Consider the following 13,715-nt stretch of genomic DNA (forward strand, 5'->3'; position numbering starts at 1 on the left):
CCGCACCAAAATCAACCCAACAAAAACCACCATACAAAAAAACCCCAACCCCAAAGAAACCACAAGCCCCAAACCCCTGTATCATAGAATTGTTTTGGTCAGAGAAGACCTTTAAGATCAGCAAGTCCAACCATTATCTAATTCTACCAATTCTGGTGCTAAACCATGTTCCTCACCACCATATCTCCATGTCTTTTAAACACCTCCAAAGATGGAGGTAAAGCACTCAGCAGAAAAACCAATAACACACCTTGATTTAGGTATTTAAATGGAGAGTAGGCTTAAGACACACAGCTGTTACACATGAAATGCTGCAAATGATACTCCTCAGAAAAATGTAATTCCACTTACACAGACTGGGAGTATGGATAAAGTGACTCCTAGAGCACATCTCCAAATCAGGGCTCAGGCTGCAGGAGAGGAGGTCAGAGCCTCTGAATGAAACAAAGCTGCCAGTATGCCACCTGCTGATCCAAAGCTTAGACTGCTCTGTTCCAAAGTATGTGAAAATGCTTCAGGTGAGAGTCCTTGTCCCTGAATTACAATTTAATCTCAAAGACCTTTCCATCCTGGACTGCTCCCTGTCCCACTCACCACCCAAGAGGAAGAGCAGCTACACTGTAAGCTGTGTCCAAGGGTTCTAATAGTCAAGGTATCATTACAGTTAGGCTTTCTAGTAGACAAATATCTGAATCAACAGCTCCTAGCTTTAATGTGGCTGTGCATACTTGCATATAAAGATGGTGCTCTAGCTGAGACATTTAGTTTTGTTCTCATTTGCACTGGAAGAAGAATACAGAGGACAGCAAGGGTAAAGCAACTGAAGAGTTTTACAGCATGGATTCAAACAGGAAAAAACAAACCAACCAACCAACCAAACAAGCCAAACACAAACAAACAAAACCAAACCAAACAAAAACCAGCAAAGGGAATTGAAAAGGAAAGAGAACCTCTGTTTAAAAAAAAATCTTCAACAATGAAGGAAATGAAATACTAGTAGTAATGTAAAAGTGGATTTCACTGCTTCTGAAATCAACGGTAGTAGTGAGAAGAGCTTTATGCATATATGCAAAGCTGATTTCAATTAGAAGCTAGCAGCTGCAGAGTAGTCAGATAAGGACTACAGAAGTGCAGCAAAACTATGTAATTAGCACCAGAGCGTTAAAGAGTAACTATGCATCAGGAAAGAGCAAGAGAAGCAGTTCAACAACATAGCAGTTCTAGCCAAGACTGAAGTGCAAGGTAGCCCAGCCCTTACAAATTACAAGCACAAACTTCAGACACCAGGAAACAGAAGGGGGAAGACAGAGGTAACACTGAAATGTAAATAGCACTGCTAAAGTACAGTGAGTTAGAATTATATTGGATTCATTCCCATCTCTAAACTCCAGAGAAAACGTGACTCAAAGGACGTAAAAGCCAACAGCAAGCAATACACACAGAAGAGCTACATGCTCTATAGATACCAATGCTGATTCTAGATACCAGTTGCCAAGAGAAGGATACACAGATTCTAACAAGCAATGTGTACCAGTCAGTGGTACCTAGGGCACAGCTCTTCTACAACATGAGTCAGATTACTCAAATACCATAAACTTCCCCTTTATTCTGCAGAGCTGGAGTGTGATGCTCCCAAGCCTTAGCCTTGCTTTGTGCAGGTTTCTTCACAGAGAAAGCAGTGATATGACTGGGAGTGCCATTAAAACCCCTAATGGCTATGTTAAGAATTCTTGCTGGGCAGACTTGCCATAACTATTATGTTTAAATCTCTAAATTTACCCTTAGTGTATGAACATTTGAAGCCTATGTCACTTAAATGCTAGGCCTGATTCAGGGTATCATTAATAAGTCTGGAAGGTGAACTTATCCAAATAATTATTTCCCTTTCACAATGTTCTCCCTTCCTCTTCCCACATCCAGCATTTCCTCTCCTTCTCCCATTGCACAGAAAATTAAAAGCTGCAAAAGGAAAAAGGAGATAGTATTGCACATTAATAATATCCTATGCAAATTACCAATAATTATGCTGTATATGATTCTAATATATAGCAGTACTGGGTAAGAGAAATCTAGTGCTTTATTTGCTGCTTTTATTCTTACAGCTGATAAGTTCCCTTAGAGTTCAAAAGCCATCTTTGCTGCTACACACTTAGAAAGGTAAATCACTTGAATAGGCTGAGCTTTCTTCTATTTATTGTTGCTAGGAGAAACACCTTGTTGGTATTCACCACTGTAACACATCTTTTGACGTGTTTCTGAGGACTAGATGCAACACAGCTCTTCGCCATCCAGTGGAAAAACATACTGCAGCATCCTTGGAAATACACTCACAAAGCAAAGCAGTTTAACTGTAGCATCTTAGCTTGGATTTCATACTTGTTTCTTCAGACAGGTAAGAACTGTAAAATTGTATGTCATAATCTAAGTAACATTACATTCCTTTAATTTGCCCACAATTTAAGCACAAAGAATTCCAGTCTGTGAAATGTGTTGCCAAAACAGCACTCATACTTCTTAAAACATTACTCTTTTCCTTGCTGCTGTTGTCAGTTATGTGATTAAAAAGAAATCCAGTCCAAGCAGTGATGAAGTGGAAGTATGAGCCACTTCTGAACAGCCAGCTATTTGAAGGTTATTTGAATTACATCAGTCATCTGCTGGAAACTATCAATTGTACGATACTGCTCTAGTCTCATGAAAGGCAATAAGCGTCTGTGGCTCTCAGAATATATTTGTTCCTTGAAACAGCAGCTTCTGTCAGGAAAAAAAAATCACAACAAAAACAACCCACAACCCAAAAAACCTAACATGATGTAGAGATATTGAAGAGGTATCATTATGTCCAGGCATCCAGACTGCTGACTATAGGAAACTAACCAATTTTAATTTCCTGGTGATTTTGTTTACTGCCAAAATATCTTCCAACATTTGAGGTTGGAAGCAGCAAAGCATGAAAACATGCACAAAGCATTAAAGCATTTAAAGCATTAAAGTGATGCATGAAAGGGTTGTAGCTCACTTAAGTCCTGTCTGGATTGCTGTAATTTCAGTTATCTACCATTACAGAGTAGCACTTCCTTGACTGATTCACTGAGCCAAATAGGTATTCCCTGTCTTAAAAGAGCTTACAAATTGTGAGACAAAACCAACAGGATAAACTGGACAGCCAGAGAACATAAATGATACAATACTTAACAGTCCCTCCAGCTACTTTGAAAATCTTAGTTTAACAAAACCTGCAGATTTGTATTTGTATGATACATATCTTTACACTAACAGTTCTAAGTACCATTTTACTGACCTCTCTGAGATGAGAACAGCAGCTTTGTACTAAGTTCTTAAGAGCAATGGGAAGTTGTTCTAGAACACAGGCAGTATCTTTTACGGCCTGTGGAGGTACCTTAAAAAAAAAATAAATGCAGTTTCAGTTTTCAAAGATCACGTAAAACAAATCTGAAAAGTCTAGCACCAGAGAGCAAGAAACCAACCACAGCCTTTACAGGCTGTTTTTCAAGCTGTACCCCCTAGCTATCTCCACATTAAGTACTCTGAGAAAACGCAATCTTATTTGTGAAGTATTGGTATACAGTTGCAGGGGGCTCTCTAGCTGTTTTAGGGTTCTTTATTGTAGAATACTACACAAACAAGGTAGTTGCATATACAATATGAAGTGAACAAAGGCATGAAAAAAGTGGCTGCACCTCATGGGGAAAGAAACAGCTACATTACAGCCTTTCAAACAAGGGAAACAACACTTGGCATGGCAAACTGCATTAGTGGCTTCACGAGCCAGGTGCAAAGGATGTTCCTTGACACCTGAAAGACAAATGCTCATTATCTGCTTTAGGTATTTGCCAGTACTTACAAATAATCCCCGAGAACGTGTTGCTCTGATCTGGCAAGTGCTTCGGTATGCAGTTCCATTCTACTTCGGTATGTGACCCATACACATTTGGTCACCACATTTAAGGTCAAGCACAGAGACAATAGATACACCCAACATATAGAAAAACTGTTGTTAAAATGAAGAAAACATTTGGCTTGGTGGTTTTTTGGGTGCGTGGTGGGTTTTTTGTTTGTTTTGGTGTTTTCAATTGTTGTTTGGGGTTTTTTGTTTTGTGTGTTTTTCAGTTTTAATATCTGAAAGATACCTTGACTTTTTTTTCTTTGCTTTTAAAGAACATACAAAATAACCCAACCAAAACCCCCCAACATTAAAACAATTAACAATTCAGCCCTTTGGAATAAACCCACTGTAATAATTTTCAGTCAAAATTACTAAGACGTTCCTTATCATGAGTTGAAAACAGTACAAAGCTGGTATAAGGAAAGCTTTCTCTGCTAGAGGTTTGTGTTCACAAAGGAGACAGAAGAGTCCTGTAAAACTTTATTTGAATACAGGGAACGTCCATGGGGCAGATCCCTGTGGGATGTTTCAAACTGCTGGAGGTTGCATCCTCTTTTTATCTTAGTTTCCTGGCTGCAAGTGACCCTCTTCTTTTCCCTAGTGGCTGAGGAACTCGATGTACTGAATTCTTGGGCTGCCTACTATATGTTCCCCCCTTACATGTACACACACACCTCCATCATACATCCCATGTTCATTAAAATTAGGCTTTACACCTCCCTGGGTAGAGAAGTTAATATTCAGTAGCTTATTAGCCTGTACGCTATCCCAAAAGTTTAGGTTGTGTCCAACTACTCCCGATTCCTGCTGCCTTTGAAAGACACCTTGTGAATTCAGGGAAAGACCCCTCTAGAGACAACAGTCTTGAGGATGCAGAGACTTTCTGTTATTTGGGAACTGCTGAGATTCCTAGTCTGGTCCTCTCTCTGTTACTTCAAGTTTTCTCTAGCAGCATCTTCATTTGTAAGGATGTATTTTACTTCAGTCCCATCAATAGGAAATGTATTAGAAAACAGGTGATGTAAGCAATTCAGGAGCTAAAATAGCACATTATAGGCAGCATAAGAAAGTGACTGAGGGAGGTGACTGGAGAGGAAAGCTCCTTTCTCAGAAAGTTCCTGCTCCATGACAGCAGATAATGTTAAAGGGGTGGGTGGGGGGAAGGAGTAGTTTTAGCTCCAATCCTTAAAATACTTGTTTCCATACTCAGTGGAAATGGAAACGTTTACCATCCATGTACTATGTATGAGGGATAAAGACAAAAGGAATAGTAAGTTGTTTACTGGGTAGTAAATCGTTCAATGATGTGAGGGGTTTCCATGGAACCAGCTCCCATTTTCACAAATTAAGAGACCAGCCTGCTTTACATTAAGTGACAGAATTACAGGAAATGGCTTTTCAAATAATGGTACTTTTATGAAAGCTCATTTTGAGGTGTTTCAACTGGGACTCAGAGCTAAATTTAAAATGTTTTTCAAAGGAGTGTTTTTCCCCCACACATTTTCCTGTACCATGCAAAAATAATGTTTTAGGGTAGTAAGATTAGCTTTTTTGAAACCATCATTTATTTTAACAAGATTCAGTTTTGCTTTCTCATCAATATTTCAAAGAAACACAATATTTGAAACATACAGCATTAAATGTCCTGAACAGTATTAGTGTTAAGAAAGTACAAATGATACAGTGAATTAAAAAAAAAAAAAAACCAAAAAAAACCCCAAACTCTTATCAGTTAAAATATTTTTTTAACTTGTAAAACACCCTGGCCATTTTTATGGCTAAGAATTTATGAAGTGTTTGACTTCCTTTGAGAATATGCTTTTCCTACTTAAGGACATCCATTTCCAGGAAGTAATAGCTAGTAAAACCTAGCAAGATGACAACCGCCATGACAGGACATTGTAGTGGCAGGAGGGACAAGGTAAGTCACAAGGCTGAACTGCAGCAGCTGGGGCTTTTCTCAGTGGTAAGAGCGCTTGCCAGGCAAACACCTGCCCATCCGAGGAAACAGGAACAGATGCTTGGGACACTCTGCTCTACCAAAGGAGACATACATGTAGCATGGTCTTCAAACCAGCAGTATGGATCTCCCTGACTGCAATGAGCAACACATACCACAGAAATTGTCAGTCACACAGAGCCAGGCTCCTCTGAGAACATGCATCCCTCATATCCTGCAGTTGGGAGCTATGAACTTCCATACACTGGGTCAGCTCATTCCTGTTTGCAAACAGTGTAATTTCATTCTTAACTAAGCTAATGCCTTGACAGTCTCTATTCATCATTACCCCCCACTTTTGAGAAAAACAAAGTGAAAAGCAGGACTGCACAATCTAAGTTAGATGAATATTAGACCAAAATCATACCAAGATGCACAAACTGACTCCACTGGATTCTACAGTGAAGAGTAACATTTGTTGACTGCTGTAGCACAAGATCCTCTTTTTAAAGGAAAAATGTTGTTTGCTTGTGAAATGCTGTGAGTTATGCAAGATTTCTACTGCAAGGGTGACAAAAGTATAATTGAAAATTTCAGGCTGCCATTTCAAAAAAGCTGTTGTCCATAGGTCAAGGTTGAAAGAAGACTGTGTCACCAAATTTCTCAAAGGTCAAAAAAAAGGGGAAAATTTAATACATAAATATATACATTCAACAAACTGAAGTAATAGTTATTCCAGAAACAGATTTGACAGAAGATTCAAGCATAGTTCTCCCAGAAGTACAGTTTCTCAGTTCAGCATTTTAATTGTAGCAGTTTGCAGCAGCAATAGTATAATAGCTGACGTAAAATTAAGCACAACTTTATGCTTGTGAGTAAAATAAAACAGTCCAAATTATGAATACAAAATACATGACTGTGAGGAACAAAAAGGAAAAACAAATAAACCAGATTTACTCTCTATGCAAAGTACTTTGCATGCATAAGCTTCTGACATTTAAATAACTGCCTGGCTGTTGGGTAGAATTCAACACTAACCACATTTTGGATGAGTGGGCAGAGAAAAAAATATCATGAACATAGAGATTGACAGTAGACTTTTATTCACATATCTTACAATGTCGATTGTTGTATTCCTAGTTTTATACTCTTCTGATGTGTTATAAAGATTGATTCTTTAGAATCTAACAGTAATGTACTGTACTTAAATGATTATTCTTACAGGATATCACACCAGAACATTTGAGTAACACACTCACACACCACTCTAGTTTGGACCTGTTGTTTTTTCAAGGCTAGCTTAATAAAGTAGGATTAAAAAAGTTACGGGGGAAATCAAAATTCTTGTTTAGCAGCATGCAAGGATATTCAAGTACAATTTTTCAACCAAGTGATTTTTCTGTTTGTTTTTAAGTTGACTGGTAACTAATCCACCAGTACTAAAATAAACACTATGAAATATCGAAATGTTAAAGTTAAGGCTAATTGTTTTACTTCACATCCATATGCACAACTAGAGAACATTCCATTTTAAATAAAACACAGTAGTCAAATTCTGGATACATTGTCTCCTGTAAATATAGCACTGTAGCTTCAAACTACAGACCACTCAAGTTCATGAGCCCTGTAATAATATTACGCTGGAGATGTAAAGAATCTTTTTGCTCTTTAACCACACTTAAAAAATGGCCTGATACTCATAGTGAGCAATGCAAAAATATTACAGGCAGAACTTATAATACAGTATCAAAAAAGCAGTATTTTGGAAAAGACATTTAGTTGGTGAAACAGAGTAATTCTAATCTTACATGAAGTATTGTAATACTTTTGAAATATATATCTATTTATATGTGGGTATAAAACCCAAAATCCTTTATGGTGGGCTTTTTTTGAATTGCAAGTATCCAGAAAAACTAATTTTATTTACTTACTTTTCCTTCCATCCATTCTCCTTGATGACTATACAGTCATTTTATTTCCCCTATACACTTTTCACTAGATAATGACTTCCACTGGCAAACTGGTCTCATTGTATATGTGGTTGTATCACAGGATGGTTTTATTTTACACATATAAATTTTATTTTACACACAAGCTATGAAAGTCAAAACTACCAGGAGGTGCTTGGTAGTACAGTATGAAATAGCCAACAAATGTCCAACACTTGTGAAAAACATTAGTAGCAATATATTACATAGCAGTATTTTAACTGTAATCTTTCCTACCTACTTACACTGTGGGGTTTAGCCCAGTCACACCCATTCTCATGAATTTTTTTAGCCCTCTATGCATTAACACTTTTGGCATTCATCCAGTGAGGCTGCACATGCATTGGTTGTTCATCTGGGCTATCTCAGTTGATGTTTTTTGTTTTATTTTTCCTCCTTTAGGAAACCAAGCAGAAAGAACAGTGATTACTCTAAACAAACACAATATAGAGGAACCTCCCAAAATGACAGGAAAGATACATAATTGTGTTTCATTTGCAGAATAACTTTCACATTGCCAATCCAATCATTCTGAAACATACATCTAGTTTGAAATGACAGGCTGGCTTAGGTTGTTATGCTTGTAACTGGGATCTGCTATGTTGGGCACAGTACAAATTCTCTCTACATACAGCAATTTCTGTATGTGTAATCACAAACACTTTAATCAACTGATGAGGAAAAGAAAAAAAAAAAACTTTCCTTTCTGAAAAAGAATGAAGAAAAAGAAAGAGTGTGTGTTCTGGAATACATTAAGAACAGTCAGATACCTAATTTACGGCTACTTCACTTATTTATGGATAAAAAATAAGGAATTCCTGAGAATGCATAAGTTTTCAGCAATGCCTGAAATATTTCAGCAGACCTTTCATGACAGTGAAATACTCTTTAAAAATTCAACTTTCAGACCAATTATTACCATGCAGTCTCACTACTGTGTTACATCTTTAGTCCAATTACAAACGCATAGCAAGCAAAAACCTCAAACCAACAGAAAGAAGGCAAATAAATTCTATCCAACATATTTAGTGGATGTAATAGACACACACACTGCTTCAGCAGAAGTTGCTAAAAACTCAACTCCATGCAGAGAAAAAAAATAAAACCTGACAGCTGACCCTGAAGCCTCTAAACAATTCTAAAATTTGTGCTTCTTAACAGTAATGGGCTTTAAAAAACAAAAGAAAAAAATAGACTACTGAGTGCAATTAGATTGCTCACACCATTCTGAGGATTTAATTTCAAATTATTGTATCAATATTTAACAGCAAGAGCAGCTAATTTTGCAAAAATTTCACATGTTGACGAAGTTCCATTTCCCTTTTCTGCCCATACCCTAAACTCCATCCCGAGCCAGAGAGCTAAACTCCAATTCAATTAAAGCTATTGTCAGTCAAGATGCATTCATCACGGTAACAGCAACATCCTGGTGTGTAGATGATGACGATAATGATGATTTACAAGCCATTATAATGTGGCCCCCATCTTTTATTGATATGATCAAAAGTATGAGACACCCACTGCTGCTCAAGCACTTTGTATCTTTCCTTGCATATGTAGAGAGGTTTACCACGCCTGTAGAAAACAAAGAAAACCGAATAGTTAATATAGCCAATAAATGGAAAACTGCTTCATTATTCAGTCAACACACAATACTCATGCAACTTTTTTTTTCCCAGGGGAAGCATGCTTTTATATTGGTGAGGGGCTTTTGAGTTTGCTTTTAATAACCTAACTGCTGGGGCTTCCCTTTCTCTCTCTTGGATAGCAGAATCCCAAAACCATCTCTTGATGTCTCAGGCATGTGTAGCTTGGTAGGTACACTACCTCCTTACACTGGAATCCAATTTCATCATTTGATTGAAGGTGAAAAAACAACTTTGTGACAGAAGTCTTGCCCAGTGCAACACTTTAAATTGACTATTATTGGCAACGACAAATCTGCCTCGAGTGCCTTGTGTGTTGTAACTCAGTGAGCACGCTTACGCAACCTTTGGGCCAAAAAGACAGAAAGAAATCAAGCAAACATTACCTAAGATCTCTGTCTTCTTCACCATGTGCATCTAGGTAAACAGAACCCCAAAGGCAGAAACGGTGGCCTCGTATGATGATGATTACAGATGCATTAATCAAAAGAAATATTCCTGTCCCAGCTCCACAGTTTTGAGAATGCTACAATATTATGGGTGTTGAAAGGGAAGAGTGTAAAGATTCTGTTAGTGTCTGTCAACTTAATCCCAAAAAGGATTTAAAAAAATAGTAACTGATTTTGATTGAAATAACATACACCCATTATTTGCTAAGAAAGAGCTGATAAAGGGTAGCCTGCCTCCAAATTTTCCAAGCAAACTAGAACTCCATGTCTTGTGATGCCATGACACTCACATATAAAAATGCTTTCCTGCTCAATAAGGAAGGGTATTAATTTTCATGTAAAACTAGAATTACTTATCAAGAATGAGCACAAATATTTTCTACAATATTTTGAATTTGTGGTTGTACAGCAAACTGCATGCCTTTGTGTGCCTGGCACCAAATATTTGTCATGAATGGCAAGAGTAGGAGAAAGTGTTCAGAAAAACTCAGCACGACCTCTTTTACTATAGTCTTTCTTGCTAAACACTTGCTTTCTGTATCCATGGTCAGAGGTCTACTCTGTAGCTCTACAAATTTAGTTTTAAAACTTTTGCTTGCTTCAGTGTCATTCGTGTCAGTGAATGGCATGCTGTATTAATCAACTCATTTTAGCAATTCAAAAAAGTGTTCTTCCTGTATAGTTTTATTACAATCAGAGACTATCATCTCATCAACTTAACATAAAATGTAATTAACTACATAGATTTTTTTCCCCCCATAACTTTTTCACAAAGCTTGACACCTTAAATAGAAATCTGTTATTTCTATTTTAAATTTTGCTCACCCCTCCTTCTCCCACCATACTAGCAGTATGAGAGAGAAAGGCAAGTTTCAACAACGTCTAAAAAGTTCAAGATCCTCTGAAATTTGTTTGAGTTTGATTTTATGTCCCATTTGTAATCATCTCCTGAACAACATCCCCACCACCACTTCCCCCCCGACAGTTTTATGAAGTCTGTGAAGTTCAAATCTTCTATCTGTTCCATGATAGGAAACAGAACAGATGTCAAAGCAAACCTTTATTATAGGCAGGAAAACAATACTATATGCTGTCCAACTCAGGTTCCTAAAAGAATGTATACATATGCTGACTAGAAAAGTGCTGCTGAATTGAAGTCAAAGGCCTTAACATAATAGTTATCTAGCTGTAGTCTGTAGATCACTAGTAGTTGGTCAGGTATATCAGACAGTACTCTATAAAAGAGAAAACCCCAAACCCAAACATTGATAGTCTCATGTATGCAGAAAGCAAGGAAACAAAACAGAGGATTATTAACATCAGAGGATTATGAACCATTAGAATGCAGACAAATTAAAATAGATTATGAAATCAGAACCATGTGTCAACTTTACACACATTGGCATTGTGAGTTTCTCAAACTAGTGAAATAGGCTTTATACTTAACAAGGTGAATAAAATCACTATCTAGAATCCAGTCTAGATCCATCTATCACAAATCGGCACTAAATGTTTAAAACGTCAAAGGCCTCCTCCAACCCATACTATTCTCTGATTTCACAGACATGGTTTTGGAATGAAAACCATCAAAACTGAGCAATGGCATTAAATACTACCCACCAGTGTGAGAATCAATTACATAATGTGAATTAACTTTCTCTTACCAGTACACATTCACAGTAGCTCTGTTGTTTGCAGCATAGTCCTTTCAAGCATACAAAAGTACCACAAACTAGACAAACAGCCGGATCTTTAGGAACCTTGGTACAAACAGTACAAGTTTTTCTATGATAATACTGAAAAATGGTATTATAATTCTCAGGCAGCTGAAGGAGACGTGGTAAATCCCACTTAGGTTCCTGGATAAGCAAAGCCTACAAAGAAGATAAGAACAGTGTCAGTCCTGCACATTCATTTATGCATTTATATTTCCCTAAAAAGAGAACACTTTAAAAATCTTTCACTTCTGCATTTCACAAATCTGGAAATTAGAAGTCAGCTGCCTCTGGCAGACCACCATTCCCAGCTGTGGTCACATTTCATCTTTTGTAACAGGTGCAAAACGGGTACCAGCCTTATCCCAAAGATGTTTTCTGAATGTGACACGTTTTAAGCACGAAAATTGTCATAGGTAAACCAAGAGGATTAAGCATGATCTGCAGGGAAGGCTTCAACTCAATACACTGTTACCTTGGCAACAGCAACACTGCTGCTAAACCCTGCCACTGACTATGAAAGCTGTCTCCTTGCTAAAATTTAGATTAAAACTTTCAAAACCAGAACTGAAGTTAGGCTCTGCAGATGATATTTAAAGACTACCTTTTTCAAAACTGTGTTGCACACATAAATTTTGAAGCCATTAAAAACTTACCAGGATTCTTGAGATTTTTACTAGAGCAGGCATGATTTAAATAGCCTAGCTCTTCTCTTTGGCTCTCAAAACTCTCTTGTTCTTTCAACCTACTAATAATTATTTGTTTTAAAACTGATGGGGATAGGGGTCAGAAGAAAAGTGCATGACCTCAAAACCTAACTTGCTAAAATAAAAGAAATACCCACCAGATTGGCAGCACCTGTATTTTGTGATTAATCTCACTGTTCACAGTTTCATTCATAATAGCCTAATTTAGCCTGCAAACGTGCAAAAACAGCTGCAGGTCACATCGCAGAGTGAAGAACGCACCTCGCTTGCCTCTTTGGCGTCATAAAATTAGGAGAGGGGGATTGGAATTGTTGAGAGGCAGCTTCCTTATAAATACAATGCACTGAATGTTGAAAAATTTCCACTTCACAACTGATACTCTAATGGCACTGGCTCAAGACTTGGTATTGTTTCTTTAAGCTGCTTTTATTAGTCAACTATTAAACACTCCTTATCCTTTTGGTCTTTTTTGGTATTGCAACTGAAGATGCTCAAAACTATCAATAATGTCTAATGTGCAAAGAAAACTTCTAGTAAGTATTTTCTTAAAAAAACAAGTTTCTACTACTTGCCCTTGACAGGCTTCAGGGGCAGAAGATATGAATATACTTAGGACCATCTAAGGATAGCATTTCTACTTTCTGTCTCCAGCAATCATACAAAAAACAGATAGGTTTCCTTATTTTATTTTTTTTTAGCCAAGCAAACCCACATTCTCTAACTAATATTTCTGATTACAATTTCTCTTTCATGTACAAGTCAGGTTTTCTGATCCTCATCCACAACAACAGGGTGTGTGCATAGTGAACCAAACCATGAATAGCTGCTTCCACATCACGACTACTTTCGAAGAAGTCATTTTGCTACTTACCTTGACTTGATCTGGATGTCTATCTGCAAATGAAGCCAGTTCTGAGCACCACTGTGATATCATGTCAAATGCTGGCACTGGCCAATCCAGACAAGAGGCACTGGTGAACTGATGAGCTGACTGAAAAGATGGTAATAGACCGAGGCAGCTTGCAAGAAGAGTGAATTCTTCATCTTCCTTTAAGGTATGAAAAGGGACAGCGTTAGATCAGTATCTACACTCTGAATTTTTACATAGTTTATTAAAAATATGTCTATTTCAATTTAAAAAAAGTAACAATGTTCTAGTACAATGATGCCAAGATTAACTCAAAATGGATTTTCAAAATACAAGAAAAGCAGTCAGAAAAATAAACCCATCCCACCAAAAACCAAACACCACAAAATCAAAAGCCATAAACAAAAGAACACCCAAAACTCCTCAATTTTCTTCCTGTTCAACACCCCAAACTGGCTTTTAAATTTTAGAGATGAGATGATTTTGACACAAAGGA

General features: G+C 37.3%; 1 protein-coding gene across 6 annotated transcripts in view; it reads right to left on the reverse strand.

Annotated features, from left to right (window-relative positions):
- Positions 1-5,467: 5,467 nt before the first annotated feature.
- Positions 5,468-13,715, reverse strand: part of UBR3 (ubiquitin protein ligase E3 component n-recognin 3) — a 103,106-nt gene continuing 94,858 nt past the window's right edge. For 3 of the 6 annotated variants that reach the window (XM_068138636.1, XM_068138635.1, XM_068138637.1), the window contains 4 exons: positions 13,223-13,399; positions 11,594-11,803; positions 9,867-10,006; positions 5,469-9,409 (listed from right to left, as the gene is read on the reverse strand). In XM_068138636.1, coding sequence (XP_067994737.1) covers positions 9,292-9,409; positions 9,867-10,006; positions 11,594-11,803; positions 13,223-13,399 — 645 coding nt within the window. In that variant the 3' untranslated portion in view covers positions 5,469-9,291. Of the gene's footprint in view, positions 9,410-9,866; positions 10,007-11,593; positions 11,804-13,222; positions 13,400-13,715 lie in introns of all 6 variants that reach the window. The other 3 variants (XM_068138634.1, XM_068138633.1, XM_068138638.1) reach the window with 2 other exon arrangements.

Source organism: Melanerpes formicivorus, unplaced genomic scaffold, assembly GCF_026170545.1.
Source record: "Melanerpes formicivorus ecotype bairdi unplaced genomic scaffold, bMelFor1.0.p_v2 SCAF_5, whole genome shotgun sequence".
NCBI lineage: Eukaryota > Metazoa > Chordata > Aves > Piciformes > Picidae > Melanerpes > Melanerpes formicivorus.